General features: G+C 43.6%; 1 protein-coding gene and 1 long non-coding RNA gene across 3 annotated transcripts in view; one reads left to right on the plus strand and one right to left on the minus strand.

Moving 5' to 3' along the window:
* Positions 1-12,256: 12,256 nt before the first annotated feature.
* LOC133081353 (uncharacterized) lies at positions 12,257-24,297 on the minus strand. The gene is made up of 3 exons (XR_009698785.1): positions 23,507-24,297; positions 22,990-23,125; positions 12,257-12,333 (listed from the first exon to the last, which is right to left on the minus strand). It is a non-coding gene; the product is annotated as an uncharacterized LOC133081353 (long non-coding RNA).
* A 629-nt stretch (positions 24,298-24,926) lies between these two features.
* WWC2 (WW and C2 domain containing 2) overlaps positions 24,927-27,816 on the plus strand; it is a 163,139-nt gene continuing 160,249 nt past the window's right edge. For both annotated transcript variants that reach the window (XM_061177545.1, XM_061177547.1), the window contains exon 1: positions 24,927-25,453. In XM_061177545.1, the coding sequence (XP_061033528.1) occupies positions 25,323-25,453 (131 nt within the window). In that variant the 5' untranslated portion in view covers positions 24,927-25,322. The remainder of the gene's footprint in view (positions 25,454-27,816) is intronic.

Here is a 27,816-nt window from a genome sequence, read left to right on the forward strand (position 1 = left end):
GAATTACCTTGGAAAGAGTTACAGTCAGACTGAGACCTAAGTCCTTAACAGCAACAAAGGAAGCTTAAACGATGAGATTTTTCAACATGCTAAGAGACCATAATTGTCAGCCTAGAATTATTTCAGGGAGGAGGGCAAATAAAGACATTTTCATTCAAACAAAACAGAGAGTTCACCACAGCAGAAACTCACTAAAGGAAATTCTAAGGGATATACTTTTAAATTTATTTTATTTATTTATTTTTGGCTGCGTTGGGTCTTCGTTGCTGCGCGCGGGCTTCCTCTAGTTGCGGCGAGTGGGGGCTACTCTTCGTTGCGGTGCGCGGGCTTCTCATTGCGGTGACTTCTCTTGTTGCGGAGCACGGGCTCTAGGCACGCGGGCTTCAGTAGTTGTGGCATGCGGGCTCAGTAGTTGTGGCCCGCAGGCTCTAGAGTGCAGGCTCAGTAGTTGTGGCACACGGGCTTCGTTGCTCTGCGGCATGTGGGATCTTCCCGGACCAGGACTCGAACCCATGTCCCCTGCATTGGCTGGTGGATTCTTAACCACTGCACCACCAGGGAACTCCAGGGATATACTTTTAAAAAGGAAAATAATCCCATATGGAGGGCCAGAGATGAGGAAGGAATGAATAGCAAAGGAAACCATAAATGTTTGGATAAATTTAATAAACACTGACTGTATAAACCAATAATAATGACGTCTTTGGGGATTTAAAAATTGATACAAACGTAATTGGTATAATCTCTATGGAGGGAAACTTGGCAATATCTATCAAAATTACAAATGTACATGCGCTTTGATTTAGCAATTCCACCAAGAATTCTAGGAATTTATTTGAAGGTTGCATAGTTCTTATTATAATTAGTCTTCCCAAATGCTTTGATTACAAATAAGACTATTTCAGATATGTGCACACTTAGTGGAACTAACAGAATCCTGAAATTGTGTGATTCTTCCCAAATTCTTTGATTCTTACTGGTTCTGTGTTTACGCCCACCGGATTTATAGCAACTTCTATTTCTAAATGTTTTACAATTGAATCACAATTTAAATGCATTCAGGAGATCACGTTATTTAGAGATTCCGTGATAAGTTAATCTATGAAGTTACAAATCTTTTTAACATTATAAACAAAATAGCCCCTAATTTATGTTTTTTAATTGCAGAAAAGTCTCTTGTTGAAGTGGACTACATTTCAAAAGCTTTTAGCTACTTGTTTGAGTTCAAATGAATTTTCCCTAAAAGTTTTATCAATGATGATTATGCTTACAAACAATCTCAAGCAAGCTGATATAACCCACAATGAGCTGAAAAATAGAAAAAGGAAAATTTACTATGGCTAGAAAATAGAAAATTGATGAAAAGAATTAGAAATATTTTTCTTCAATGTTGGTGCCTCAGGAAAAATGAGTAAAAATAGTGTAGACGCAATTACATGGGAAGACAAAAAGCATCTTTTGTGAAACTCTGGGCCCTTTTGAAGCCTTTAGAAGTCTGTGGAAAACTTATAAATTGTATGATTTCCTTTTTCCTTGGAACAATGTCTAACAGCATAACATTTTCGCTTTAAGTCATTGGTGGTGCCCAAATGGAAGCTAAGAAAGAAGGAGAAGAGAGCTAACCATTTCTAAAGGAACCGAGAAAGAACGGAGAGAGGATAGGGGGACAGAGAGAGTAAAAGAGAATGAGTCCGTTCCCAAGAAAGCAATTGCATGAGATTAAATAAATTGTAAATGGTAAAAAAGGAAAAGTAGACAGGGACAGGCATGTCCCCTGAGGAATTACCACAATCCCTGGCCCTCATGTAAGCTCTGTAAATGTTTACTGAACACAGCAGACCTGGACTGAACTGGATGGAGGATGCCCGGGAGGGAACAGCTTGGGGGGTAAATGTTAGTTACCCCTGTTGACCACCAGGTGGCAGCATCGTCTCATGACCTCTCCGGTGTCCCAGGAAAAACCTGGAGGGCAGGAAGAGGGGTCAGTCTACAGGTACTGAATTGTGTGTATGAAAGTTCATCAGTCAAGTGTTCATAATTGGGGAAGAACCTATATGACCTTTCTCAAATCAGGTGAACTGGTAATACTATTGATGGAATTTTGGCCCCAAACTCCCTATCTAACTTAACCTAAAGTCATTGTTCTTCAAAAATTTGCACCGCCCCCCAAAAAAACTACATGTGTACATTTCTAACCATTAATATCAAGTTTAAAACACATGGACTGGGTCACTTAGCAATAGTTCTGATGACCGACCTTAAGGAAGAACTATTGCTACAAGCTGCTACCTTTTCAGTGGCAGCTGTGAACCGACCTATTTCTCCAAAATACAGTTATTCCAAGCTCCATTATTTCAGACTGATTCATAGATGAATATTCCTCTGGGTATTACTAAAATAAAAATCAAGTGAAACAGATTAAAAACTATATTTAATGATCCCCAAAGAACCCCTTTTTTAAAAAACCTTCTCTCTGCCCATGCTAGAGAATGATACCAAGATAGTTTAGAAGTTTAAAGCAAGCTAAGCAGAAAGAAAAACAAAATGTTCTTAGAACGTGTTGACGAAGATCTGGATAAATCCTTAAGAAGACAGAAAACATAACTGAGAGATAATGTTTTTCTTTTTCTCTTTTTTTTCCTTCATTTTTTTTTTTCTCATTTATCTAAGCACTGACTGCTAGATTGGGATCACTTTTCATGAATTCTCCTTTCTCTGTGTGCACACTGAAGGTTCACGCCTCTCTTCTCCTTCTGTACTCCCTGGCTGACGATCCATCCTTCGGCACAGTTCTGTTTATCTCCTGGGGGAAAACTGCAAAATTACAGCCCTCACACAGATCTCCCTTTCCCTGCCAAGACTCGATCCTTTATCTGCTGAACACCTGCTACCGGGAATCTGTGAATCTTGGATTGCCCCAAGAACAAGATTGAAGTGAGGTTTCATTTCTTTTTCCTTACTATGCAGGATTTCACATATGAATTCTAACATTTATGCAAGGGTCCTTTGGAACATTTATGCAAGGCTCACTGGAAATGCATTTGATGGCAATGGACTTGAGTCTTGGACTCTTGACACTTTCCAAGGAGTGCTTCTGGGCCTTGACCATTTGCAGTAGTGGGTGCAGGGCCATGGTATCCTTGAAGTTTTATAAAGAGACCTAGGATGAATGACGGATGCATACACCCAAATTATTATCCTCAGGTCTACAGTTTAACGTGGATAAAATGTGATGAGGGCAAAACCACAATGAGATATCACCTCAGGCCTGTTAGAACGGCCATCATCAAGAAGCCAAGAGAACCGATGTGGGCGAGGATGAGGAGAAATGGGAACCCTTGTGCACCGTTGGAAAGACTGTAAATTGGTGCAGTCACTAACAGTATGCAGGCTCTTCAAAACGTTAAAAATATAGCTACCATATGATCCAGCAATTCCACTTCTAGGAATATATCTGAAGTAAACGAAGACACTATGTCGAAGAGATATCTGAACCCCCAGGTTCACTGCAACATTATTTGTAAGTGGCCATTTACAGATGAATAGATAAAGAAGTTGTGGTATGTGTGTGTGTGTATATATACACACACACACATATACATATACATGTATTTCAGCCATAAAAAACAAGGATTTGCAGCAACATGGATAGACCTTGAGGGTATTATGCTAAGTGAAATAAGTCAGACAGAGAAAGACAAATACTGCATGATCTCCCTTATATGTGGAATCTAAAAGACAAAACAAAACAAAAAACCCAACAACCACATAAGAAAAGAAATCTGACTTGTGGTTACCAGAGGCGGAGGGTAGGGGAAGGGGAAATTAAAGGAAGGTGGTCAAAGGAACAAATTTCCATTCATAAGGTAAGTAAGTACTAGAGGTGTCATGTACAACATGATGACTGCTGTGTGATACGTAGGGAAGCTGAGACAGTAAACCCTAAGAGTTCTCATCACAAGGAGAAATTTTTTTTCTTTTTCTTTTTTTTTGTATCTACATGAGATGATGCAAGATACCTAAACTTTCTGCGATGATTGTTTCTCAACATATGTAAGTCAAATCATCAAGCTGTACACCTTAAACATATACAATGATGTGTGTCAATTATATTTCAATCAAAGTGGAAAATGACAACAATAACAAAAGGTGTGATGGGAGTCCATGAAATTAAAAATAGCATTTATAAAAAATATCAGAATTCTCCTTTGTTCCATTTACCATGTAGGACCTACTTTGAAGGGAAGTCTTGTAATATACAGAAAACAAGGGCAATATATTTGCAGAATATAAATGCTTGCTTTCTGCAGGTTCGACAACTTACACTGATTCTGAAGTAGTCTGATATGGCAGCAGTGTAAAATATATTTGCTGATTTTGTGGCTACTTTAAAAAATATTCTTTAAAGTTGAAAAGGAAGGCTATTTAATAGATCATAGAAAATCATGAATGCCAATGGAAGTAATTTGGGCTTTATTTGTTAAATTAGGCAACAAAGGGCCACTAAGATATTTTGAGAAGAAAATACTAGTATTTGTGTTTTAGGAAAATAACTCCTTGAAGGATGTAGATCCAAAGCTGAAGTCAGGGGAAATAAGGAGTAATTGCAAAATGCTGGGCAACTGCTGATGAGTCCTGGATTTGTGAGGTGACTGGGACAGGTGAGAAGTATGGAAAACTTTGTGGGAATTGAGTTTATGGGGCTTGGGGACAAGGGAGTGGTGAGGGAAGGAAATAAGCGATGGTTGGGTGGTTTCATATTTTGGGTCTCTAAGAAGATAATGAAGTCATTAAGGGAGGGGGCAGGGCAAAACAGGAGGAAAAAGTATGAAAAGACAGTGGGTTTGGCTGGAGGAGTTATTAGTAAGACACAGCCGTGAAGACGTCTAACAGGCATCTGAAGAGTCTGTGTAGATCTCAGGAAGAGTGAAACTAGAGCTATAGATTTGGAATTCTCCTGTGTGAAGGCCAGAGGTGGAGCCGGGAAAATGGATAATCACCTTGTGAGAAAACGAAGAAAGAAAGAGAAGGGTGCTGAGAAGGACCCTGGGGAACATTTCTATTCTGGGGTGCAGACATGGCAGAGGAGCCAGTGGGGAGCACTGAGTAGCCAGAGAAAGGGGAGAAGCAGCAGGGTTCAAGGACAGGAAACCCAAGACCGCAGCCAGTTTCAAGGACAAAGCTTGAGACTGGGCTGTGGATTAGTTTGCTAAGGCTGCCATAACAAAGCACCAAAACATTAGTATTTACCACAGACCAAGTGGCTTAAACGACAGAAATTTATTTTCTGAAGTCTGCAAGTCCAAGATTAAGGCGTGGACCGCGTTGTTTTCTTCTGAAGCCCTCTCTCCTTGGCTTGTAGAAAGCCACCTTCTCCCTGTGTCTGCACATGGTCCTTCCTCTGTGTGTGTCTGCATCCTAATCTCCTCTTCTTATAAAGACACATTGGGTTAGGGCTCATCCCCATGACCACACTTACCTTAATTATCTCTTTAAAGGATCTACTTTCAAATACAGTCACATTCTGAGACACTGGAGGTTAGGACTTCAGCATATGAACTGGAGCGGGACACAATCCGGCCCATAACAGGCTGGGAGAACTGAACATTGCTCACTGGCCAACTAAGGGATATGGATTGTAATGGCCAGAGTTAACCCTTACTGAGCACAAACTACACGCTGGGCCACGTCGGGAGCATCTCACGTGTGTTAACTCATTTTAGACTCATAACCACCCTATGAGGTAGGTGCTAGTATAATCATCACCGCTTTCTCCAGAGCAAGAAACAGAGGTACCAAGAGATAACTTGCCCAAGGTCACACAGCTGGTAGAGCCCCTCAGCTCAGTTTCTATGCAGTGGATTTTGGTCAATGACTTCTTAGTTTACTATCAGCAGCAGAGATCCGCAGAGGTAATGATGTTGCTGAACACTAAGCAAAACCGAAGCATTCTCCCATCAGCTGACACTGACTGCAGGCCTTCTTTGGAGTGAGGTGAATTCTGGTGGCCTAGGTGCAGCAGTTTGCGGAGAAAGGAGAAGAAACGATAACTGACAGATGGTTCTGATCAAAATGCCTCTGACTGAAAAGCGCAAAGAAAAGTAACCCTCTTATGACTTCAAATGTATTACATCTATTATGACTTGACACTTATTCAAATTGTGCTTCTTCCTGGTGGGGCTACAATCCAAGAAAGTACTGTAAAATGTGGGGAGCAAATATTCAACATTGCACTTATATGTCTACAAATAAGGGTATTTAAAAATTGTGGTATGTGCAAACTGCTTTTAATCCTGGATTTTCTAGTGATTTGGGCTTTATTGGTTTTTAATCAGAGAAAACTGGGTCAACTCTTTTTGACTCCAGACTAGACTTTAATGTGGGAAGGCCGAGGAGAAAGAAACACGCACTAAGATACACACACATACACAGTCAAATATGTACACTTGGAAGTAAAGAAGTGAGAGGAGAAGAAATAAAATCAGGTCACTAAAAGAGAAATGCAAATCAAAACTACAATGAGGTACCACCTCACATTGGTCAGAATGGCCGTCACGAAAAAGTCTACAAATAACAGATGCTGGAGAGGGTGTGGAGAAAAGGGAACCCTCCTGCACTGCTAGTGCGAATGTAAGTTGGTGCAGCCACTGTGGAGAATAGTATGCAGGTTCCTCAGAAAACTAAAAATAGAATTACCATATGATCCAGCAATCCCACTCCTGGGCATATATCCAGACAAATCTATAATTCAGAAAGATACATGCACCCCTATGTTCATAGCAGCACTATTCACAATAGCTAAGACATGGAAACAACCTAAATGTCCATCGACAGATGAATGCATGAAGAAGATGTGGTACATGTAAACAATGGGATACTACTCAGCCATAAAAAAGAATGAAATAATGCCATTTGCAGCAACATGGATGGACCATACTAAGTGAAGTAAGTCAGAAAGAGGAAGCCAAATACCATATGATATCACTTATATGTGGAATCTAAAATATGAACCTATCTATGAAACAGAAACAGGATCATGAACATAGAGAACAGACTGACAAGGGGGAGGGCGTTGGGGGAGGGATGGAGTGGGAGGTTGGGGTCAGCACATGTGAGCTATTATATACAGAATGGATAAACAACAGAGTCCTACTGTAAAGCACAGGGAACTATATTCCATATCCTGTGATAAACCATAATAGAAAAGAATATGAAAAAAAGAACGTATATATATGTGTAAGTGAATTAGTTTGCTGTAAGCAGAAATTAACACAACATTGTAAATCAACTACACTTCAATTTAAAAAAAAGGGAAAAAATCAGGTTACTAAAATTAAATTTCAAGCAGCACCCACCAGTGAGGGTTTCTAAGAGAAGGTGGTAGCCTGTCACTTTAATCTAGGAGCGAGATTCCCCAGGCAATGGCTCAAAAGACGGGAAATGGCTCTAGAAAGGTCTCAGACACAAGTCCCTTCTTAGACCCCTCTCCAGAAGAGCTGCCTAAAAAGAGAAGGCAAAAGAGCCTGGAAGAAATTGCCTGAGGGTGAAAGTCTTCTGCGAAGACCAAGACCTACCGCCCCTGTTGAATGCCTGACCCATCACTGGCACAACAAACGCTTTACTCTACCAGATCTCAGCATTACCTGCAGAAGGGTGTTATGGCTGCACTAGCCCGCCTTGCTTCTCTGAACCACAGTCACGTTCCATTGGGAGCATCTGATGGGCTGAGCCCAGTTCAGTACCCCACTGGGAACATCTGGCTGGCTGAGCTAAGTTAACGTACCGCCTGTACTTCCTTCCTGGTTCCCCTAGTGGAAGGCAGAATTCCCTGCCTTCCATCAAGGCTCCCAGAGTGGGGCTGCATCCAAGCTTAGGAAGAGGGTTCAGAGGTTGGAAAAAAAGGAAGTCCACTACAATTTTTAAACACTTGTTGGAGACACTGAAAAGTTTGAAATCATGAGATGTCTAAATTAGAAACCTAAAAATTCTTAATATATTCAGTAAGGACCAAGTCCTTTAAAACATACTTTCTTTCCAAGGTAATGCAAATTACTTTCTGGGGTAAGGAGTTAAATGCGGAGGGATGGCAAAGAGAGACAAGACTGTTAGAGGCCAGAAGAGGGAGAAGAAGGAGAAGAAAAAGTGAACCAACTCTGAATGGTGCTGCCCTGTTGTCTCAATGCTCCCTACGGTTTCCTGAGGTGGGTGCTTGAGTCCCCACGTAACAAAAGAAAATCTGAGCTCAAAGTAAAGTGGTTGTTAGGGTCACCCAGCTAATACGTGGTGCAGCCAGGAATGCAGCCAAGATCTTCCTGACCCCCAACATTCAGGCTTTTCCCCAGGGCAACTGTAGCTTCATCTAGTGCTCCTAGGAGAAGCTGCTGGGCATATGTACAGACACACACACAAAACACAGTCAGAAAAAGAAGAGAAAAAGGAATACACACATGTGCCTCCGTATTTACGCACATGTCCATTATCTCCATGTTCACTGAAAGAGAAAGAAGTAAGAAGGGACAAGACTGCAGATTCTGAAACAATAGTCAAACTCTCTAGGTGTATCTTTCCATATACCAGGGTCACCCCTCCTGCTCCTCCTCCTGGACACTTTCAGAGACCTACAGCCCGGGGAGTGACTGATTCTTAATGAAGCCAGGGTAGCAAAGGCATTCACACCCCAGGAATCCTTGAATGGAGCCAAGAACAGGACTTAATCAAATAGGTAGAAGGTTGCTTCACCTGTTTGTAGGGAGAGTCTTCCAGCTTGCACCTTGGACTTTTCAAAAGAGGCCAAGAGTGCTCTCTGCTAAAAAGAAAAGTCCCCTTTCTCAACACACTTTTTGTTGTCACTTGTCAACACACATTTTTCTTTTTTTTTTTTTGCATTGAGAAACCAGAGCAAAACATAGAAGTGAACTTTGTAGCTGTTTAACTCAAAAACCAAAGACCAGCCAGACTGTTTAGAAGCCAACAGTGATCAGGTGACCGTGACTTTTAGCTGCGTGTTTTTGCAAACACACGTGTATATTGCTTTGTGTATATTCACGTACAAAATCACTGTAGTAGACACAACCTTTCTACAGTTCAACGTTAACCAGTACTGGCCCTGTGATACATTTTTCGGCCTTCACAGAGTTAAACAGAAATCCACCAGGAGGTTCAGCTAATATGTGGCTGTACTGAATATATTTAAGTCAAGAAATTCTCAACATGACATTTCTCTGGGCACTGAGCCCAAATTAGTTTCATGGAGCTTCATCTCCCATATTTATTTTTAAGTAAATGCTTTATAAATTATTATTCTATTATCCATGATATAAACTTTGAAGGATCAATATATGAGTGAAAAAGCAGAAGGCTGTGCAACTTACAACCACAATGGCAGAAAAATGGACTTTTCATGCCAGTTACAAAATAGGAGCCAAAAGAGTCAGGAGAATTTTCTGGGCTTTATGGCAGCTCAGAGTCCGTCTGTTTCATCTGCTATTTGGCTGTGTGAACGGCTGGACTTTATTTCCTCTACATCATACTGAACTTTTTTTTTCTCCACTAAAAGAATCTTTATAATGGAAAAAATAAAAAAACATTAGTAGAAAGCTTTAGCCATCTAAAAGGTAACCTTAACTTAGTCCATCTCCTAGCATCACAATTTTGAATCAGCTAATCTTGTTTTTTTTAAATATCTCTATTGGAGTATAATTGCTTTACATTGTTGTGTTAGTTTCTGCTGCATAACAAAATGAATCAGCTATACATATACATATATCCCTATATCCCTTCCCTCTTGCGTCTCCCTCCCACCCTCCCTATCCCACCCTTCCAGGTGGTCACAAAGCACCGAGCTGATCTCCCTGTACTATGCGGCTGCTTCCCACTAGCTATCTATTTTACATTTGGTAGTGTATATATGTCCATGCCACTCTCTCACTTCGTCCCAGCTTACCCTTCCCCGTCCCCGTGTCCTCAAGTCCATTCTCTACATCTGAGTCTTTATTCCTGTCCTGCCCCTAGGTTCTTCAGAACCTTTTTTTTTTAGATTCCATATATATGCGTTAGCATACGGTTATTTGTTTTTCTGACTTACTTCACTCTCTATGACAGTCTCTAGGTCCATCCACCTCACTACAAATAACTCAATTTCGTTTCTCTTTATGGCTGAGTAATATTCCATTGTATATATGTGCCACATCTTCTTTATCCATTCATCTGTCGATGGACACTTAAGTTGATTCCATGTCCTGGCTATTGTAAATAGTGCTGCAATGAACATTGTGGTACATGTCTCTTTTTGAATTATGGTTTTCTCAGGGTATATGCCCAGTAGTGGGATTGCTGGGTCATATGGTAGTTCTGTCTTTAGTTTTTTAAGGAACCTCCATACTGTTCTCCATAGCGGCTGTATCAATTTACCCTCCCACCAACAGTGCAAGAGGGTTCCCTTTTCTCCACACCCTCTCCAGCATTTATCTTTTGTAGATTTTTCGATGATGGCCATTCTGACTGGTGTGAGGTGATACCTCATCGTAGTTTTGATTTGCATTTCTCTAATGATTAGTGATGTTGAGCATCCTTTCATGTGTTTGTTGGCAATCTGTATATCTTCTTTGGAGAAATGTCTATTTAGGTCTTCTGCCCATTTTTGGATTGGGTTGTTTTTTTGATATTGAGCTGCATGAGCTGCTTGTATATTTTGGAGATTAATCCTTTGTCAGTAGCTTCGTTTGCAAATATTTTCTCCCATTCTGAGGGTTGTCTTTTCGTCTTGTTTATGGTTTCCTTTGTTGTGCAAAAGCTTTTAAGTTTCATTAGGTCCCATTTGTTTATTTTTGTTTTTATTTCCATTTCTCTAGGAGGTGGGTCAAAAAGGATCTTGCTGTGATTTATGTCATAGAGTGTTAAACAAACAAAAACTTTTAGCCAATGATTGGGCACAGATGTGTTGCATTACGTATTGAAATAGGCTTTATGTGTACCTCCTTTATATATCTTAAATAATTTATTGTATTTGGTCTCTAGAATCATATTTCTTTGAGCATTTAACCCCCCAGTTCAGTGTCTAGCACAAAACAGCGATTCAAGAATACTGGATGTCTGAAAGGCATAATCAGTCCACATAAACTGGAAAAGCAAGCAAAATTATTTAGAATTAGTACTACTTAAAGATTTTTGTCTGGTGTTTAAAAAAATTCTAATCATTCTTTTTTTTTTTAAATAACATCTTTATTGGAGTATAATTGCTTTACAGTAATCACTCTTGTTTGTACTAAAAAATGTTATTTCATGGGGTTTGATTGTATCATACAATAAAGGTTGTTACATATGAAATATACAATATTTCAAAACAGTCCATATGATATATATTTCTTGGTATTCATAGATTACTAGCCAACGTTGTGTGAATTGAATTAAATAAAATTCCTATCAAGTTGGAATCATAGATCTGGAAGAAATCTCAAGATAGCAAACAGTGCAGCCTCCTCCCACATAGGTAGACCAACCAACCTCCTGTAAAAGGCAATGATGGTCTTCGCACATTTAGAGATATCTCCATAAAGACACCCTCTAGAAGGGCTGCCAATGTGGTGAATCACTGAAGGGAGGGGAGACTCCAACAGGGAGGCTGATTGCCCACGGCCGTCTTCAAGGCTGTTGGGTAGGTTGGATAGACTTGCCCCCAACACAGTCTCATTGGAGGAAGCCTGTCCTTGTTCCTTTTGTGGGGAAGTTTTTGCCTTATCCTAATCAGCCTGGGGTCACTGCCTGGAACCTACGTTTATTGAATGGTGGAAACCAGGTTTGGCCCAGTGGACCAAGCTGTCCAGTGTAAGGCACCAACTAGGGAATTAGGGCAACTGCCAACCTAGACTTCAGCACCTAAGACTAATGAGGTTGACTGCAAAGGTGTGTGCCTTTGAAGTCCTCTTACAATCTAGGTTGGAATACCACGGCAGCATACAGCAGACACAGCATAAAGCGGTGACAGCTAAAGCACATGGACACCAGCAGCCAGCGTGTCTTCCCAGGCAGAACTGGCTCTTGGGTGAATCCAGTTCGCAAGCCAAGAGCCATCTGGAGGCACGTCCCTCTACAGAACACTGAGTCACCCTGCTCACTGTGCCAACTGTGTTAAAATATACCTGTGGGATTGTAACTCATGGAGGTGACTAAGTGAACACGGAGAGGCTAATGCCATTGAAGAATTTGTTACTTACATTTTCCAAAAGAAGGGAACACACTACAGCACACGGGGCCACATGGGGAAGCACCAGGTTTGGTCAGGGCAGAAGCAGGAGCATGGGGAGAGCACAGGCCACAGAATTTACTGGGGTTTCCCTGGGAAAGGCAAAGCTCAGGATTAGTTTGAATAATTCTAGTATGGGCTTTGTTTTTGTTTTTGTTTTTTTAATTTATTTATTTATGTATTTATTTTTGACTGCGTTGGGTCTTTGCTGCTGCACACGGGCTTTCTCTAGTTGTGGTGAGCGGGGGCTACTCTTCGTTGCGGTGCGTGGGCTTCTTATTGCGGTGGCTTCTCTTGTTGCGGAGCACGGGCTCTAGGCACGCGGGCTTCAGTAGTTGCGGCGCACGGGCTTAGTTGCTCCGCGGCATGTGGGATCTTCCCGGACCAGGGATCGAACCCGTGTCCCCTGCATTGGCAGGCGGATTCTTAACCACTGCGCCACCAGGGAAGTCCTCTAGTATGGGCTTTGAAGCCTAGGGGCTGTCCTTGGTTGTCTGGTGCCTGGCCCTGGGTTGATATAGAGCTGGGGAAATATTGGCTTGGTGTGTGAGGATTAAATAAAGGAGGTGGTGGGGGATATGGATCTGGGATTAGTTGGAGGTTTGTAATATGATTTTCACACACCCACAAAAGCTGGATCATAGGGGAGATGAAAACAACTTTGGCTGTTAGTTTGGCCCTGTGATGACTGAATGCCAAGTGGACAAATACAGAATCTAAGAAAATACAATCATAACAGTTGGCTCCTATGTCCCTTTGATATATCCCATTGTTTTGCTCTCTGGGAACTTCTTTACTTTCTTGTACTACAAGATGCTCCAGGCACATCTTGTATTTTCCCTGCTCTCTCCCTAGAATCAGGCACTTCTCCAAGGATCCTTGGTTCCTTTTATTGGAAAATGGTGTTAGAAACCAAGATGTGGATGCTTGTCCTTGGTACTGCACCCTTAGTAGCAAGTTCTTGCTACTGAGGTGCCATTGTTTCTAGGTCCTCTAATGATATAAGCCAGGAAATACATGTGTGTAGATAAACCCATGGATATACTCATATTTCTATCTATCTATCTACTTACCTATCTACCTATATTAAACTAAACATGAAAACTTGAGTTCATACTGATGTCTCCAACACTATTCTAGTACCATAGGGTTCATTCTAGATTTCCCCCTTGCTTATTTGTAACTTTTTTTTTTTTTTGGACAGTGAGAAACCTGGCTCGGGTCTACCTAAACGTTTGCTAATAATAATGACTCAATTTTGAATGAAGATAGAAAGTAAAGGAAGCAATGTGCTCTTCATAACAACTGTCCACACTAACCACCACTCTGCTGTGATGTGGCCAAGAACACAGGTCCCAAAGTCAGTCCCCTTGGGTTTGAGTTCCAGCTACATCACTTAATAGCCGTGTGTTTGTGGGCAAACAAGTTAAGTGATCTGTGCCTCAGTTTCCTCTCCTCTCAAAAAGGAGTCATGAAAGTACGTACTCCATAGAGTTGATGGAAGAGAAAATGAGTTTACAGAAGCAAAGCACTTGGGAAGGTGGCTCATGGTAAGTGCTAAATAATTAACTTTTTTTTTAAAAAAATTATTTATTTATTTTTGGCTGCGCTACGTCTTCGTTGCTGCAAGCGGGCTTTCTCTAGTTGCAGCGAGCGGGGGCCACTCTTGGTTGTGGTGCGCAGGCTTCTCATTGCGGTGGCTTCTCTTGTTGCGGAGCACAGACTCTAGGCACGCAGGCTTCAGTAGTTGTGGTGCGCGGGCTTCAGTAGTTGTGGCTCACGGGCTCTAGAGCGCAGGCTCAGTAGTTGTGGCGCACAGGCTTAGTTGCTCCGCGGCATGTGGGATCTTCCTGGACCAGGGCTCGAACCTGTGTCCTCTGCATTGGCAGGCGGGTTCTTAACCACTGCACCACCCGGGAAGTCCCAATAATTAATTTTTTTAAAAAAGTCTATAACAGAAGATTTATTTGACCAAAATATCCAATAGCCAACAGTGACCTGATGACTTCCAATTTTAAGAGTGTTTGTAAATATGACTCATAAATCAATATAATACATAAAGAAAAATCACTTCAATATGGAAAATCTTCAGTTTAATATTTGTTCTAGATGAATCAATGCATACCTCTGCAGCAACCTCTTTAACCATAACTTCTCCAAATTACACATCATTCATTTAGCGTAGTGTCATAAGATCTACTTTCAATCCCCTTTTATCATTATTATTGTTTTCAACTGGACTTATTTCCTTTTCACTGAGAAACTTGAGAACTTCAAAACTCTCTTTTACTTGAAGTCTGATCTTCCTTTGGGTCTGAAGTTTTTATTTTATTATGTAGTAGTCCATCTCTTTAATAATCCCAGTGAGAAAGCAGCACAGGAGAATTGGTATGCCACCTTGACATTTTAGGAATATTTTACATCTTTGCAGTAGCAGTTTCTTTAAAAATGTAAAAATATCTGAAATATTCAGCCTTCACAAAGATATAAAAGACATGTCTTGAATTTATCATCCACGTATATCTTATTTGAGCATTATAGCTGCTCTGCAGACAGCTTGTACTTTTTCCTCTAAAGTTCACGGCTACTGGTTCATAATTAAACAAGGTCTTGTACAGTCAGGTGGAATTAAAATATTATAGAACCGGAGGGAACATTCAAAGTCGATCAGAGCAATATTTACAAAACTCACTTAGTCAAAGGAGTAACGTGGAACTTATTCAAGAGAAGCTTGGGATTATTGTTAAACACACAGATTCCCACTCCCTTCCCCTAGAGAGTCTGATGCAGTAGACCTGATCCTGCAAATCTGAATTTTTAACAAGACTTCCAAGGGATGTTCATCATCAGGAAAGTTTGGAAGCACTGATTTAATCCAAGATCCTGATTTTATAAGGAAACTGAGGCCCAGGGAAGAGGATCCCCCGCTCCACCCACCCACCCAATGTTCGTGAAGCACCTCCCCTTACAGGGGTATGCTGAAAGGTTTGCGACAGTGCACTGCTATGCACGGCCAGTGGAACCACGGCCAGTGGTACAGCCTTTCAGGCAGACAGTTTGGCAATACTTGTCAAAATATTAAATGTGCTTATCTTTTGATGCTGTAATTCCAGATGAAAACAGAATTTCTTAAATTGTCACCCAGACCACTTGCATCAGGAGCACCTGCTGAGGATGTGGATCTCACCATCTCATTTCAATTGACTGAATCATAACCTCTGGGAGTGGGACCCGGCAATCTGCATTTTTAACAAGGTTACCAAGAGGTTATCAAGGTTCTACTGAAGTTGTGAGAAATGCTGCCCTTACGAGTGTAAGAGTCAGAGCCCTGGCGGGGAGACATCCAAGCAGAGGGGCAGTCCCCCTGGTATGGGATGTGGCACTTACCAAGAAGGGTAAGAAAAGTATGAGCTTGGAAGGGCAGTAAAACAAGCAGCACAGAGATGGTGTCCTCGTGGAGGTGCAGCCCAGCGTGGGGTGTCAGAGCCAGAGCAGATGAGTCGTTTGAGGGGGTCGGGTGCCCTAGTGTGGGGTGTGGGAGCTTGAGTGGGGTGAGGAGGGCTCCTGCACAGCGGAGTGGCCCAGCACCGGGTGCGGGAGCCCACAGAGGGTAGGAGAGGCTTCTGGGAGGGCGTGGGCCGAACGTGAGGTGTGCAGGCCACGGGGGTGGGTTGGGGGGTGGTATCATTGGGGAAGGCACAGTGGCAGCCTTGGGAGGCTGGTTACATTCAGGGGTATTGAGTAAATACATAAATACACTGAGGAGAAGGAAAGTCAGTTTTCTCCCTGTTCGAGAAGGGAGTTACAAACACGGAAAGGAAACAAAACTGGAGTGAATGCTGTGATGTTGAGTTTGAACTGAAGAAATTCATATGAACTCGTGGTTTTTGACAGAGAAATAGATAAGCATGTAAATGTATCTACTAAGAGGGCCTGGGTGACCCTCCAATATCGGTGAGTTCACCTAGATGCCCAGATATTAGCTTCTAAATACCATTCACTGCCCACTAAAAGGACCTGGGGTCCTTGGAGAAATGGCTGAGTCAAGCTCTGGGACAGGGAAAGGATTAAAGGGAGCCTGGAAAATCTTCTTGTGACAGAAAACAAGGAAATGCTCAAAGAATGATGGGGATATGGGACTTCCCTGGTGGTGCAGTGGTTAAGAATCCGCCTGCCAATGCAGGGGACACGGGTTTGAGCCCTGGTCCGGGAAGATCCCACATGCCGCGGAGCAACTAAGCCCATGCGCCACGACTACTGAGCCTGCACTCTAGAGCCCGCGAGCCACAACTACTGAGCCAGCACTCTAGAGCCCACGAGCCACAACTATTGACCCCACCTGCCACAACTACTGAAGCCCGCGCACCTAGAGCCCGTGATCTGCAACAAGAGAAGCCACTGCAATGAGAAGCCTGCACACCGCAACAAAGAGTAGCCCCCGTTCGCCACAACTAGAGAAAGCCTGCGCACAGCAACGAAGACCCAACACAGCCAGAAATAAATAAATAAATAAATTTATATTAAAAAAAAAAAGAATGATGGGGACATGTCAGAGAACACAGGAAATAGAATGAAGGAGCTCCCATAGGCCAAATCTAAGACAACTTGAGCATAAAAAAAAAAAAGATGGTGCAGTTGCCAGGAACGGGGGAGAGGCAAGCATGGGGACTTAGTGTTTAAGGGACACAGAGTTCACGTGGGGAAGATGGAGTCCTGGAGACGGATGGTAGTGATGGTTGCACAACAGCGTGAATGTACTTAAGGCCCCTAAACTGTACACTTCAAAATGATTAAAATGGTAGGTATTACATTTATTTTACCACAATAAAAAGTGCTGGAATGGATTATAACACACTAAAAAATAATCCATGGGTCCCTAGTGATAAAAAAATAACAATCATGGCAGAAAGAGATAGGGAAAGTTCTTCACATAAAAATGCTGGCTGGTAAATGTAAGGAAAAAACCCACCATTTTGGAACCATGAATGTAATAATTGATGTATGTAAGCATGGCTCTTGAATAAATGCCAAATGCAGTGGGTGAAAGATTTGTTTGGGAAAAGGATATTCATATAGTCTTAAAGTATAACCCCACAGATAGTTATTAGCACAGAGGAGAAAAGAGGCCTTTGCAGTGGTATCAGATACACCTGTCAGATGCCACTGTGCATGATTCAATGGTGCATGGGACCAACGACGGGACAAAACTGACATCACAGACCTCCTGATGTGATGAGGTGGGAAGTATAAACCTAACCACGGAGTTTTCTGGACAAGGATTTTCATCTGAATCTTGAGGAAATCGTCTAAACCCAGATTGTGGGATATTTTGCAAAACTGCCAGCCTAGACTCTTCATCATTGTCATGAAAGATTTAAAAAAAATAAAAAGCAGGGGGATGTTCAAGATTGGAGGAGACTAAAGAGACAGGACAATTAAGTGCCAAGTGGTGTCCTTGACGGCATCCTGTTTAAAAAACAACAAACAGCTGTACAGGACGCTTTAGGGTAATTGGGGAAATGTGGATATGGACTGTATATTAAGTAGTATTTATCATATCAATTTTAATTTGGGGAGTTGATAATAATACTATGGTTATGTCAGAGAATGTCCTTATTTTTACTTTCAAATGGTTGAATAAAAAAAGCCTTTATCTACAAACAGAGATATAAAAGAGATAGTAACATGGCAACATGTTAATATCGCCTGGTGAATCTGGAAGACACTTACACAGGTATTCATTTTATTCTTCTTTCAATTTTTCTGTAGTTTTCAAATTTTTCAAAATAAAAAGAATCTAACTTTCTTGGGTGTGTCTCAAGAAGTAAATGGCTCCAATTTTTGATTTTTTTAAATATTAAAATAACAGTATTACACCAACAAAATTACAGATATTTAAAGACACAAAAACAGCACAATGCATTGGAATACCCAAATACTGAGAATCAGTACTGTTGCAGTCAAGCAGGGACCTTGTTCTTGTTCAGCCTTTAGTGTTCAGAACCCTGTTCATATTACGTGTGCAATAGAAGTTGAATGGATGAGTGAGGGACTTGTTTTATTTTGGGATTTGGTGGTCTAGGTAAATTCTAGAAGAGGTGATTTGGATTTTTTCCACAAAAAGAGTTGAGTGAGCTGAAAGGTAAGAGCTAAAAAAACTGGCGTGCACAGCACAGTTCAGTAAAGTCGGGCCCCCGCTGGCCTACCCGCTGCCCCTCCCCCTCCCCCAGGACACCAGTGGAACAGTAGTCAGGCCATTTTAAAACTGAAAGTGTTTAGTAGCCAGACAGAATATTGGTTGTGTAGAATTATTGTTGTGCATAATTTATTATGGTTTTAAAAAGTTCTGGTACAGGATACGAATTTGAAGGATATAGCTTCATTTTACAGAATTATTGTAATTGGATCTTATTTGTATATATGTCTCAACATCTGTAAATAAACAAATAAGGGAGCTTACTCTATTTTAGAAAGAATAACCTTTAGTGGGGCATTTGCATTCACACACTGAATGTGCTAATTACAAGTATAATTTTCATCTGTTCATTAAAGCAGGTTTCCCAGGTCTTGGGTATTCCCCACACTTCAAGATAAAACTATAGTATTTCCGTGTGTGTGTGAGTGTGTGTGTGTGTGTGTGAGAGAGAGAGAGAGAGACAGAGACAGAGAGAGAAAGAGAAATGTAACATACATACAGAAAAGTGTATAAACATGTGCATATACTTTAACAAAAAATATAAAGCAAACAGGTTAAAAAAACCTCAGAACATTAACAGAATTCCTCTCCCTATGTCCTTCTCCCCAAGTTCAACATTATCCCTCCCTTTAGAAGTAAGCACTATGTTGACTTTTGCAGTACTTATTTCCCTGTTTTTCTTTATACTTTCACCTCTTACGTACACATCTCTAATCAATATAGTTTGGTTTTACCTGTTTTTGTGAACTTTATGTGAATGAAATCTCTCTGTACAAATTCTTTTGTTTCTTGCTTCTTTTACCCAACATTATATTTTTAAAGATTTACCAAAGGGGTTTTGTGTAGCTATAGTTCATCCTTTTATCATTGCTCTATTGTATTGCATAAATAAACCACACAATATATTTATCCACTACATTCTTTATCAGACATTTGCATGCTTCACTTTTAGGCTACTGTAAATAATACACCCTAAACATTTCTTGTACGTGGATCTGGAGCATATATGTGTGAATTTCTCTAGGGATATACCTAGGAATGGAATCACTAGGTCATAGGATGTGGATATCCTCAATTTTCCTAGATATGGCCAAATTGTCTCTGTACCAATTTGTATTGCCACCCATCACTGATGACAATACCTGTTGCTCCACATTCTTACCAACACCTGATATTTTTAAACTTAAGTTTTTGCCAGTGTAGCGGCTACATGAGTATCTCACTGTGGTTTTAGTTTTCATTTCACTGGTTCTTAATGACGTTGAGCAACTTTCCATACGTTTATTGGCAAAATACACTTCTTTGAACATGTTTTATTACATAGACTGTTTTTTCTCCTTATTCAATTTGAATATCCCTAAATCAGACAAATTTGGGAGATTATACTGCAGTTAAATTTCTTAAAGCCAAATTCACGGCATTGAGTCAACATCAGGAAATCAAGAACTAAGAGAAAGAGAGAGGATGAAGTGGAGAGAGAAAGACTGAGAAATAATAAGTAGAAATAAAGATTTTAATGGAAAATTCAGAGGGATAGGAAAGGAGATATAAAATAGTTTTAAGAGATAGGGATGAGGGAATACCATCCCATCTTTTAAAGAAGCTGTTTTTCGTGGATTATAAAGTTGGAATGGGGAAAAAATGCAAATTAAAGATGGTAAAAGGAAAATGGAACCTTATATTCTTTCATTATGTAAGAAAGAATGTCAGTGAATATGTATTCTAAGAGTCTACCCCACAGAGTATACAAGAGGTACCCTCTGAGAGCCTCACACATACAAACATGGCATTGGAACTTTTGTTCCTTTTCGTTAATAAGACAGCTATTAAATGTTTTCTATCTCTTTAGCAACCACAGCATTTGCTCAATGTGGGTCTCCCTCTGCAGTGAGTCAGGTAAAATCTAACCTGTTTGATGTTGCTTACTACTGAACTGGAATGATCGCTGTTGCCCAAGGTGTTGCTATAATGAGTAACTGGCAGGGAAGTGGCTGTGGTTATCGAGGTTTCTGGTCTGGCCTGGCACTGGGAATTCTTAACGCTCATATGCCTATCTTTTTCAGGACTGTCTAGACAATAAGATTTAGGAATTGAGGATTAGGGCTACTGATTCATAACACCTAGAGATGTTATTTATTTTAACGTTTCGGTTGCAGAAGAGCAAAAACAAAAACAAAAAAGTCACTAGTTTGATTCAGGAAAGAAAAAGTTATCCTTACTTAGAAGTTCCAGTTTATATAATCCCTGATCTCCTTGAGGAGACAGGGGGTATTAAAATATTGAAAACCAGTTCATCTTGGCCTACACATGAGTTGATTCAATAGCTTAAGCTTAAAGTTTATAACAATAATTCATTCAGAGATGGATTACACACTAGTAACGAATTCTTACACACATCACTGAAAATGGAGACCACATTTTACAAAGAAATAAACTAAATCACATCAAATTACGGAAGACTTACAGGCCAAATATAGGACTATAGATGGGTTACTTAATGCTATTAGACTAGTACTGATGTTTCCTTCCCAAGATTCAGTCCTGAATCCTTAGCCCTTTACAGAATTTCAGATGGGTGACATTCGACCATGTATTTGCAGTCCTGACCTTTAACTTTCTGCTGGGTATCTCTAATTTCTAAACTCAAACCCCATATCAGATCCCCCTTTGGACTTCCTCATTTATTTCAGCTATTTGAGTTTCTCTTGATGGCCTAAAATCTTGGACTCATACCAGATTCCTCCTTGTGGTCGACTTACTGCTTAATCTAATCAGTAGCAAATTCTTGCCGGATCATTCCTTTTTATGCCTTCCTCACTTTATTTCTAATCCAGACCTTTATCTCTCTCATACCTATATTACCACGCCAGCCTCCTAACTAGACGGCTCCAGCCAGTCTTGGGCTCTTGCACGCCAGATTCACCTTGGAGTTTCCAATATCCATTTCCTTCTACAAGCACGCCCTGCCACGCCGGTGCATTTTGGAATCATGTCCACTCATCTCGACCCCATCCCTTTTCTTTAATGATCGTTTTCCTTATGTATACTGCTTTGACGAGACCTTTCTGACAGTCCCCATTCTCTTAATTTACTGTCTGAATTCTCCCTTTGACACTAAGGAAGTATATAGGAGGCTGTGTTCTTTAAATTGTATGATTGGCTCCACCTGCAGTGAAGTTAACAAGTAAGTGGTTTTTGCACCTTGCTTTTTTTCACTTAAAGATCCTGGACATCTTTCCAGGATCAGCACATACATTATCAGCACATACATTTTTATGCAATGCTTTTAAAATGCCTGCTGAGTATGGATAATTCATTTACTCAGTCCCTTAATGATGGATGCTGGTGGTTTTTCCAGTTTTGTTATTATGAAGCATGCTACAATGAACATCCTTGCATATCCTGAGGAACTTTAATATCCGTAGGTAAACCTGTAGCACTGGGATTGCTGGAATAAAAGTATACATATTTTAAATTTGGATAGTTATAACTAATTATCTGTTGAAATAAATTTCACTGTCTACTCCCATTTTTGATACCGCTAATTTTCCTGCCACGCAGGATCTGGACGTTGACGTGTGAGCTCTGTTTAATGGCAGCTCACCCCACAGACTATTAGTACCAGAGAAAATGTAAAGCTGGGAGAAAAGGGGGTTGAAGGCCCGGAAACAGACTCTTCAGTGGCGAGTGGTACCATAGACTGTGGTAATCTGGCATCCGGGACAGCAGACAGCACCATCCTTCTCTGCCAATGATCAACTGGAACCAAATGAAATCTAAATGTATCCGTCTATAAACTAGGGACAATCTTCATTGTCTTAACCAGTACGAATTTTCCAAAGGGATGGTACTGTGTAAACTGGGTGAACCCAGAACAGCAGAGTGAAAACTTGATCAAGACAAAAAACCCTGCAGAGGAGCAATTTTCCTTTCTGTCATCTTAACTGCTTTTGTGTGACCAAATGTTTCCTGTGCCACCCAGTGGGGGAGAAGAAGCGAGCTTGTCTCTTAAATGCTTCAGAGTTTTGTTTGTCTATTTAGGGTCCCTTTTTGAAGTCTTGAGATTTATAGAACAATAAATGCCATTTACCGCTGTGTGCTATTTTGGATTCCTCATCGGTTTTAGAAGTTGGGTAAGAATACTTACCTGAAAGCTTATCAAATGTGAAATAACACCGAGAAGTATTGGGCAGTAGTTCATCCCAGTGAAACAAACTAAATTGTGGCAACAGCAAAGTGTGTTACTTTTTTTTTTTTAACAGTAGGATGCAGACATTTTAATATAATACATGTTTTCTAATTGTTTTTGGGGGGGGGAAGCACAGCAGGAAGCAAGGTTTAAACAAGGATGGCTTGGCTGGGTTGCCGAATGATGTTATTAGTATACCATAACACAAATTTTGGCCATGCTAATGGGCCAGTACAGACCAGTCCAAAACAAAGCACCTCGTTCACTCAGTGGTGTGAGAGATTAGTTTTAGCCAGGTCTCATCTTTTTCACAGCATTCAGAAGTACAACCTTAAGATTACCCACTAGGATATCACATCTCACCTGGAACAGGAGAAGCTTGCCTTGTGTGATCACTTCCTGATCAATGGAGTGGGGCTGAACACAGGACCAGGAGGCGGGGGCTTCCCTTTGTTACGGGCGAAGCCTCGTTTCCTTCCTGGGTGTAAACGAGGAAGACCTAGAAAGATACAGTAAGCGAGTTCATCTTGGGTGACTCCGTTCCCCAGCTCCTGCGCCCTCTGGTAGCTCCTTCCCAGGAGTTCTCTCTAGAGTTTCTAGTAGTTAAAAGTTTCTGCCCAGATGCTCCAAGTACAAATACAACCCCTTCTAAGGCCCTCGCCCGAGATGGCAGGTCCAGTCCCCGCCGCGAAGCTGTTCCAAGCCTGACCCTCCGTCCTTCCTCTCCAGGACCACCCTCCTCCACCTTCGAGATTGACCGCAGCTGCCCCGACGGCCTGGAGAACCAAAGGCCGCCCCCAACCTCCAGGGCAGCTGCTACACTAACCGCGCAGCGCCAGCTCCGCGCCGTAGAGAATCTCAATTCACCTGACTCCCTTACCGGTCTGTGCACCCAGGAGGGGAGGCGGACTTTGTTCCAAACCCCCTGAAAGCCCTTGCTGTGCGCTGCGTCCCGCACAAGGTGGGGAAGTCTTTACAAATTAGGCGGCAGGATTAAGCGAATTCACACCAAAAGGTGAATGATCTCCGGGTCTTCCTCCGGTTTTTTTGTTTTTGTTTTGTTTTGTTTTACTCTAAAAGCAGCTGCTTAGTAACCCAGAAGAATATGAATGGGGGACGGTGGTGTAGACCTGGCTGGAGAGGAGTCTGGAGACTGGGAGGCTCCCTCCCAGACCGAGGGGCTGGGGGCACAAATGCTGTGTGTCTGGGCCCTGCCAGGCCTGCGGCTCGTGGCACCGTCCAGCCCGGAGCCCGACGTCCGGACCCTCCTCAGGGCCGACCAGGGTGTAGTAGCTGCTGAATAAATAAATACTTGTGGAAGGAGAGAAAGTCCACGTTCCTCCCCGGACACATCCAGGGGCTAGGAAAGCCTGGCCGCCGGGCCGCCGCGTTTTCCTGCCAGCGGTGCTCGCCCACACCTTCTGGGCCTCGGCGGGGCTCCGGGTGGGGGACTTCCCGGGGCGCGGGCGGACGGAAGGGGCTGGCTCCCGGGCGCGTGCACGTCCAGCGTGGGCCCCCCGGGTGGAGCGCCCCAGGCCCGCGCGCGGCGGACGACGACAACGCCCGCGCCGGGGGGTGGGGGGGGGAGGGGGTGCAGTGGCTTCTCCGAGTCTGGCCCGAGCTTCCCCCCCGCAGCGGGGCACCGGGGCAGGCGTGTCGCGGCGCCCTCGGACGGCGGGATCCGCCTTCGCTTTCCGCCGCGAGGCTGAGGTCACGGAGGGCCGGGCGCCCTGCAGAGGCCCCGGGGGCGACACCGCCCCGGACGCGCCACTAACGCGCTTTCGAGCGCTGGCTCTGCTTTTCACACTTTCCCACCGCCCGGAACGCCCCGGGGTCCGAGGGGGCGCGGGGGAGCCTTTGTGCCTTCTCGGTTTGCTGGGACCTTGTCTTCCGAAGAGAGCCTCCCCACCCCTTTCCTCTCGAAAGTCTTGTGGTTTCCCTAGAAGTCGGAAGGCGGTGGAGAGGGCTGAGGAGACTTCTCTTTAGCCGCCTTTCCCGTCCCGAAACTCTACAACCCCAAGTGTTCGGCCGTAGGGAGATATTTGGGGTCAAGAGGAAGCAGCGAGCAGCGCATTCCTTCTCCGTCTTCCCTCCCACCTGGCCCACAGCTCCCTTCCGCCCCTGACTCGGGCCGGCGCCCCGGCAGGCGCAGCGGGCCTCGGCAGCTGCAGGGTTAAGCCCTGGAATGTGGCGGCGAGGAATGTGCATGCAGATGAGCCGAGCAAGGGGAGGAGCGGGTGGGAGCGGGTGGGGGCGGGCCCCGGGCGGGGCGCATGCTAATCGCATGCAAATGAGGAGACCCGTCGCCGCCACGACCGCCGCTCCGCGGAGCTTCCCGGATCCGAGCCCAGACGGCGGCGGCTCGGGCAGCCTGGGCGCCGCGACCCTCGGCGGCCACAGGGGGACGGGGAGGAGGAGGAGGAGGAGGAAGAGGCGGAGGCAGCGGCGGCGATCGCGAGGAGGAGGAGGAGGAGGAGGGTTCGCTCGCCTGCTCCGACGCAGACATGGTGGACTGATCCCCGGCGGGGCCGAGAGCAGGGTTTCCTGAGGCGCCCCCGCGCGTGGCCCCGCCGCGCCCCGCGCCCCGCGCCCCGCAGCCCCTCGCCGGCGTCCGGGTCGGGCCGGGCAGTCGCGTTCCCGCCGCGTCCCGCGCCCGGTCCCTATGGAGGCGCCGCTCGCCGGCGAGGCCGCCGACCATGCCTAGGAGGGCCGGGAGCGGGCAGCTGCCGCTACCCCGGGGCTGGGAGGAGGCCAGGGACTACGACGGCAAGGTCTTCTACATCGACCACAACACCCGGAGGACCAGCTGGATCGACCCCCGGGACAGGTGGGCTGCCGGGCCGCGGGTGGGCGCGGGGACCCGCCTCGGAAGCGCGGCGGCGGCTGTTGTCCGGGAGACCTGGCCGAGCGGCGGCGCCCGCGGCGCGGGGGGCGTGGGGCGTCACCGGCCCGGGGTGCCGGGAGGGGTCCCGGGAAGGAGGCGCGGGACCGTCTGCCCGAGCCGGGGCTGCGTCAGCCGGCCAGGCGCCCTGGAGGGGGCCGGTTGCAGCCGCCCCTTCCAGGGCCCTCTTGGCCACCCGCTCTGCGACGGCCCTGGGACCTTTAGACACTCTGGGCGCAGAGGGAAGGGTGGAATTGACGCCCTGGGCGGTCACAGTGTCCAGTTCACGGACCCAGAGGGGCCCCCTGAGCCCTGCTCCGAGCTCGCCTCCGCCTGAAGTTGGCCAGCAAGAGGCTGGAGGGTCCATTCGGCCTGGGAGGCGGGGCCCGGCCCTGGGCCTCCCGGAGGAGGAGGAGGCCTAAGTGCCAGGAGGGGCCAGCCAGCCGTCCAGGCCACCTTTGGCATCTCTCTGGCTGTCCTTGGCTCCCAGCCTTGCCTGCACGTTCTTGACGGGGCGCACCATGGTCGGGCCGGAGGCCCTGGGCCTGGGGGGGCCCCGGGCACCCTTCCTCGCTGGGCCCTGGTGGTGGGTGTACCTGACTGCCCCCCAGAGTTTAGAGACGCTTGTTTGGGGGTTTACTGCTTAGTGTTTATCTTCACCTGAAAACTTGAACTGACTCTCAGATCTTGAAAAGGCAGATGCTGTGTTGAAGTAAGAAGTGGTAAAACGAACAGTGGAACCGAACCTTGGTTATTGAGGAACGCTGACTTGAGCTTAGCGTGGTTTCTTGTAGTTTTCAACACACTTTTTATTCCTGCTCAGAAGTGAAGAGGAGAAACATAACAATATCATCATCTAAGGAGTTCAGGAACTGAAGTTTAGCTGAATGTTCACAAATGTTGTTTCTCTTTTCCATCTTTCTTTTTACCCTGAAAAGGAAAATTTCTTATAGTTAGAATTATTGGAAGAATAAGAGGAGATATTCCTAATTGTAAATTTGTAAACTATTAAGGAGGTATTCCTATTTATAAATTTAAATAATATACCATTAGGGATAATTCCAAATTTTGGATGTTTATCATTTCTGAAATTTCTTTCCACCTTTTTATGGAATGTGGCCTTAGGGGTTTATAACCTTTTTAGGTGCTTCTCCTATTAAACATTCCCCCTTTTCTCAATTTGAAGCTGAAATAGTTTCATACTTTATGTTCTCAGTTACTTTTATCCTAAGAATATTGTTTTTGAATGCTACTAAAGAGCAGTTATAAGAAAGTCACAAGTGACATTATAAATTTATGGAACAATCCTTGTTAAATTATCCATGAAGGTATCGGTTTAGGTTTCCCTCTTGAAATGAGAAAAGGCACCTGTGCTGAGGTCCTGTCTTGCTCTAGCCTGGCTGCGTGTTGCTGACCTGATGAAAGTTATGACAAGCATCACGCCTTCACAGTCTCTCCAGATGTATTAGTTGTTGTCATAAACTTCACGCTCCAAGCCAGTTATTGCACTTTGAAACTACTTAACAGATAGTAAATTTCAGTGATGATGGTGTGCACCCAACAGTGGCTTTTAAGGCACCTGTATAAATATTTGACTTTTACAGTTGTATGGTAATTCTTTCTGCTTTCTGATACTTGGAGTTTCAGGTTATTGAAACTGCAATGCATTCTTGAAATATTTAGGCATTTTAGATTCTCTTTTACTTCAATTTACATGTTTTGTTAATATCATCTCATTTGTGTTTACCAGCAAGGATTACAAGACTGTGTAATGCCTGGGTAAAGCAAATAGAAAGTGAAGTAAAATTATATGGCTTGGCTTATCTTTATCACTACTTCTTAAACAAGCTAAGCATGTCTTTTATTTAAAATTGTTAATGGATTAACAATTATCATGAACTCTGTTTTTAGGAAACTGGGTAACCAATTCATTTGATGGGGACAAACAGTTTTGACTAAGGTGATTTGTTATTATTCCAGTTTGCCTTGAAGCTGTTGGATCTTTAAGTATTTATAAATTTGACTGGTTATACATATTTCTGGATCTCAGTATTAGAGCTTTAAAAGACATTCTGTGAGATGAGTCAACATTGACATAGTTTAAATTTGGTTGTGTTTTATTTTAGGGCAGTGAAGTGTCTATAAGTCTTGCTAACTAGTGTAAGAGATGGTGGAAGAGGATATTTGGAGGAACTATTACCTCTAGGCCATTTTGTTACACACTTACCAAACATATGGGCAGAGAGGTGTTGCACAGGCCTATTGGAATGTGCCCCTTCTTTTACAGGATCAAATTACAAATCCTGAAA

This window comes from Eubalaena glacialis, chromosome 20 (genome assembly GCF_028564815.1).
Source record: "Eubalaena glacialis isolate mEubGla1 chromosome 20, mEubGla1.1.hap2.+ XY, whole genome shotgun sequence".
NCBI classification, from domain to species: Eukaryota; Metazoa; Chordata; class Mammalia; order Artiodactyla; family Balaenidae; genus Eubalaena; species Eubalaena glacialis.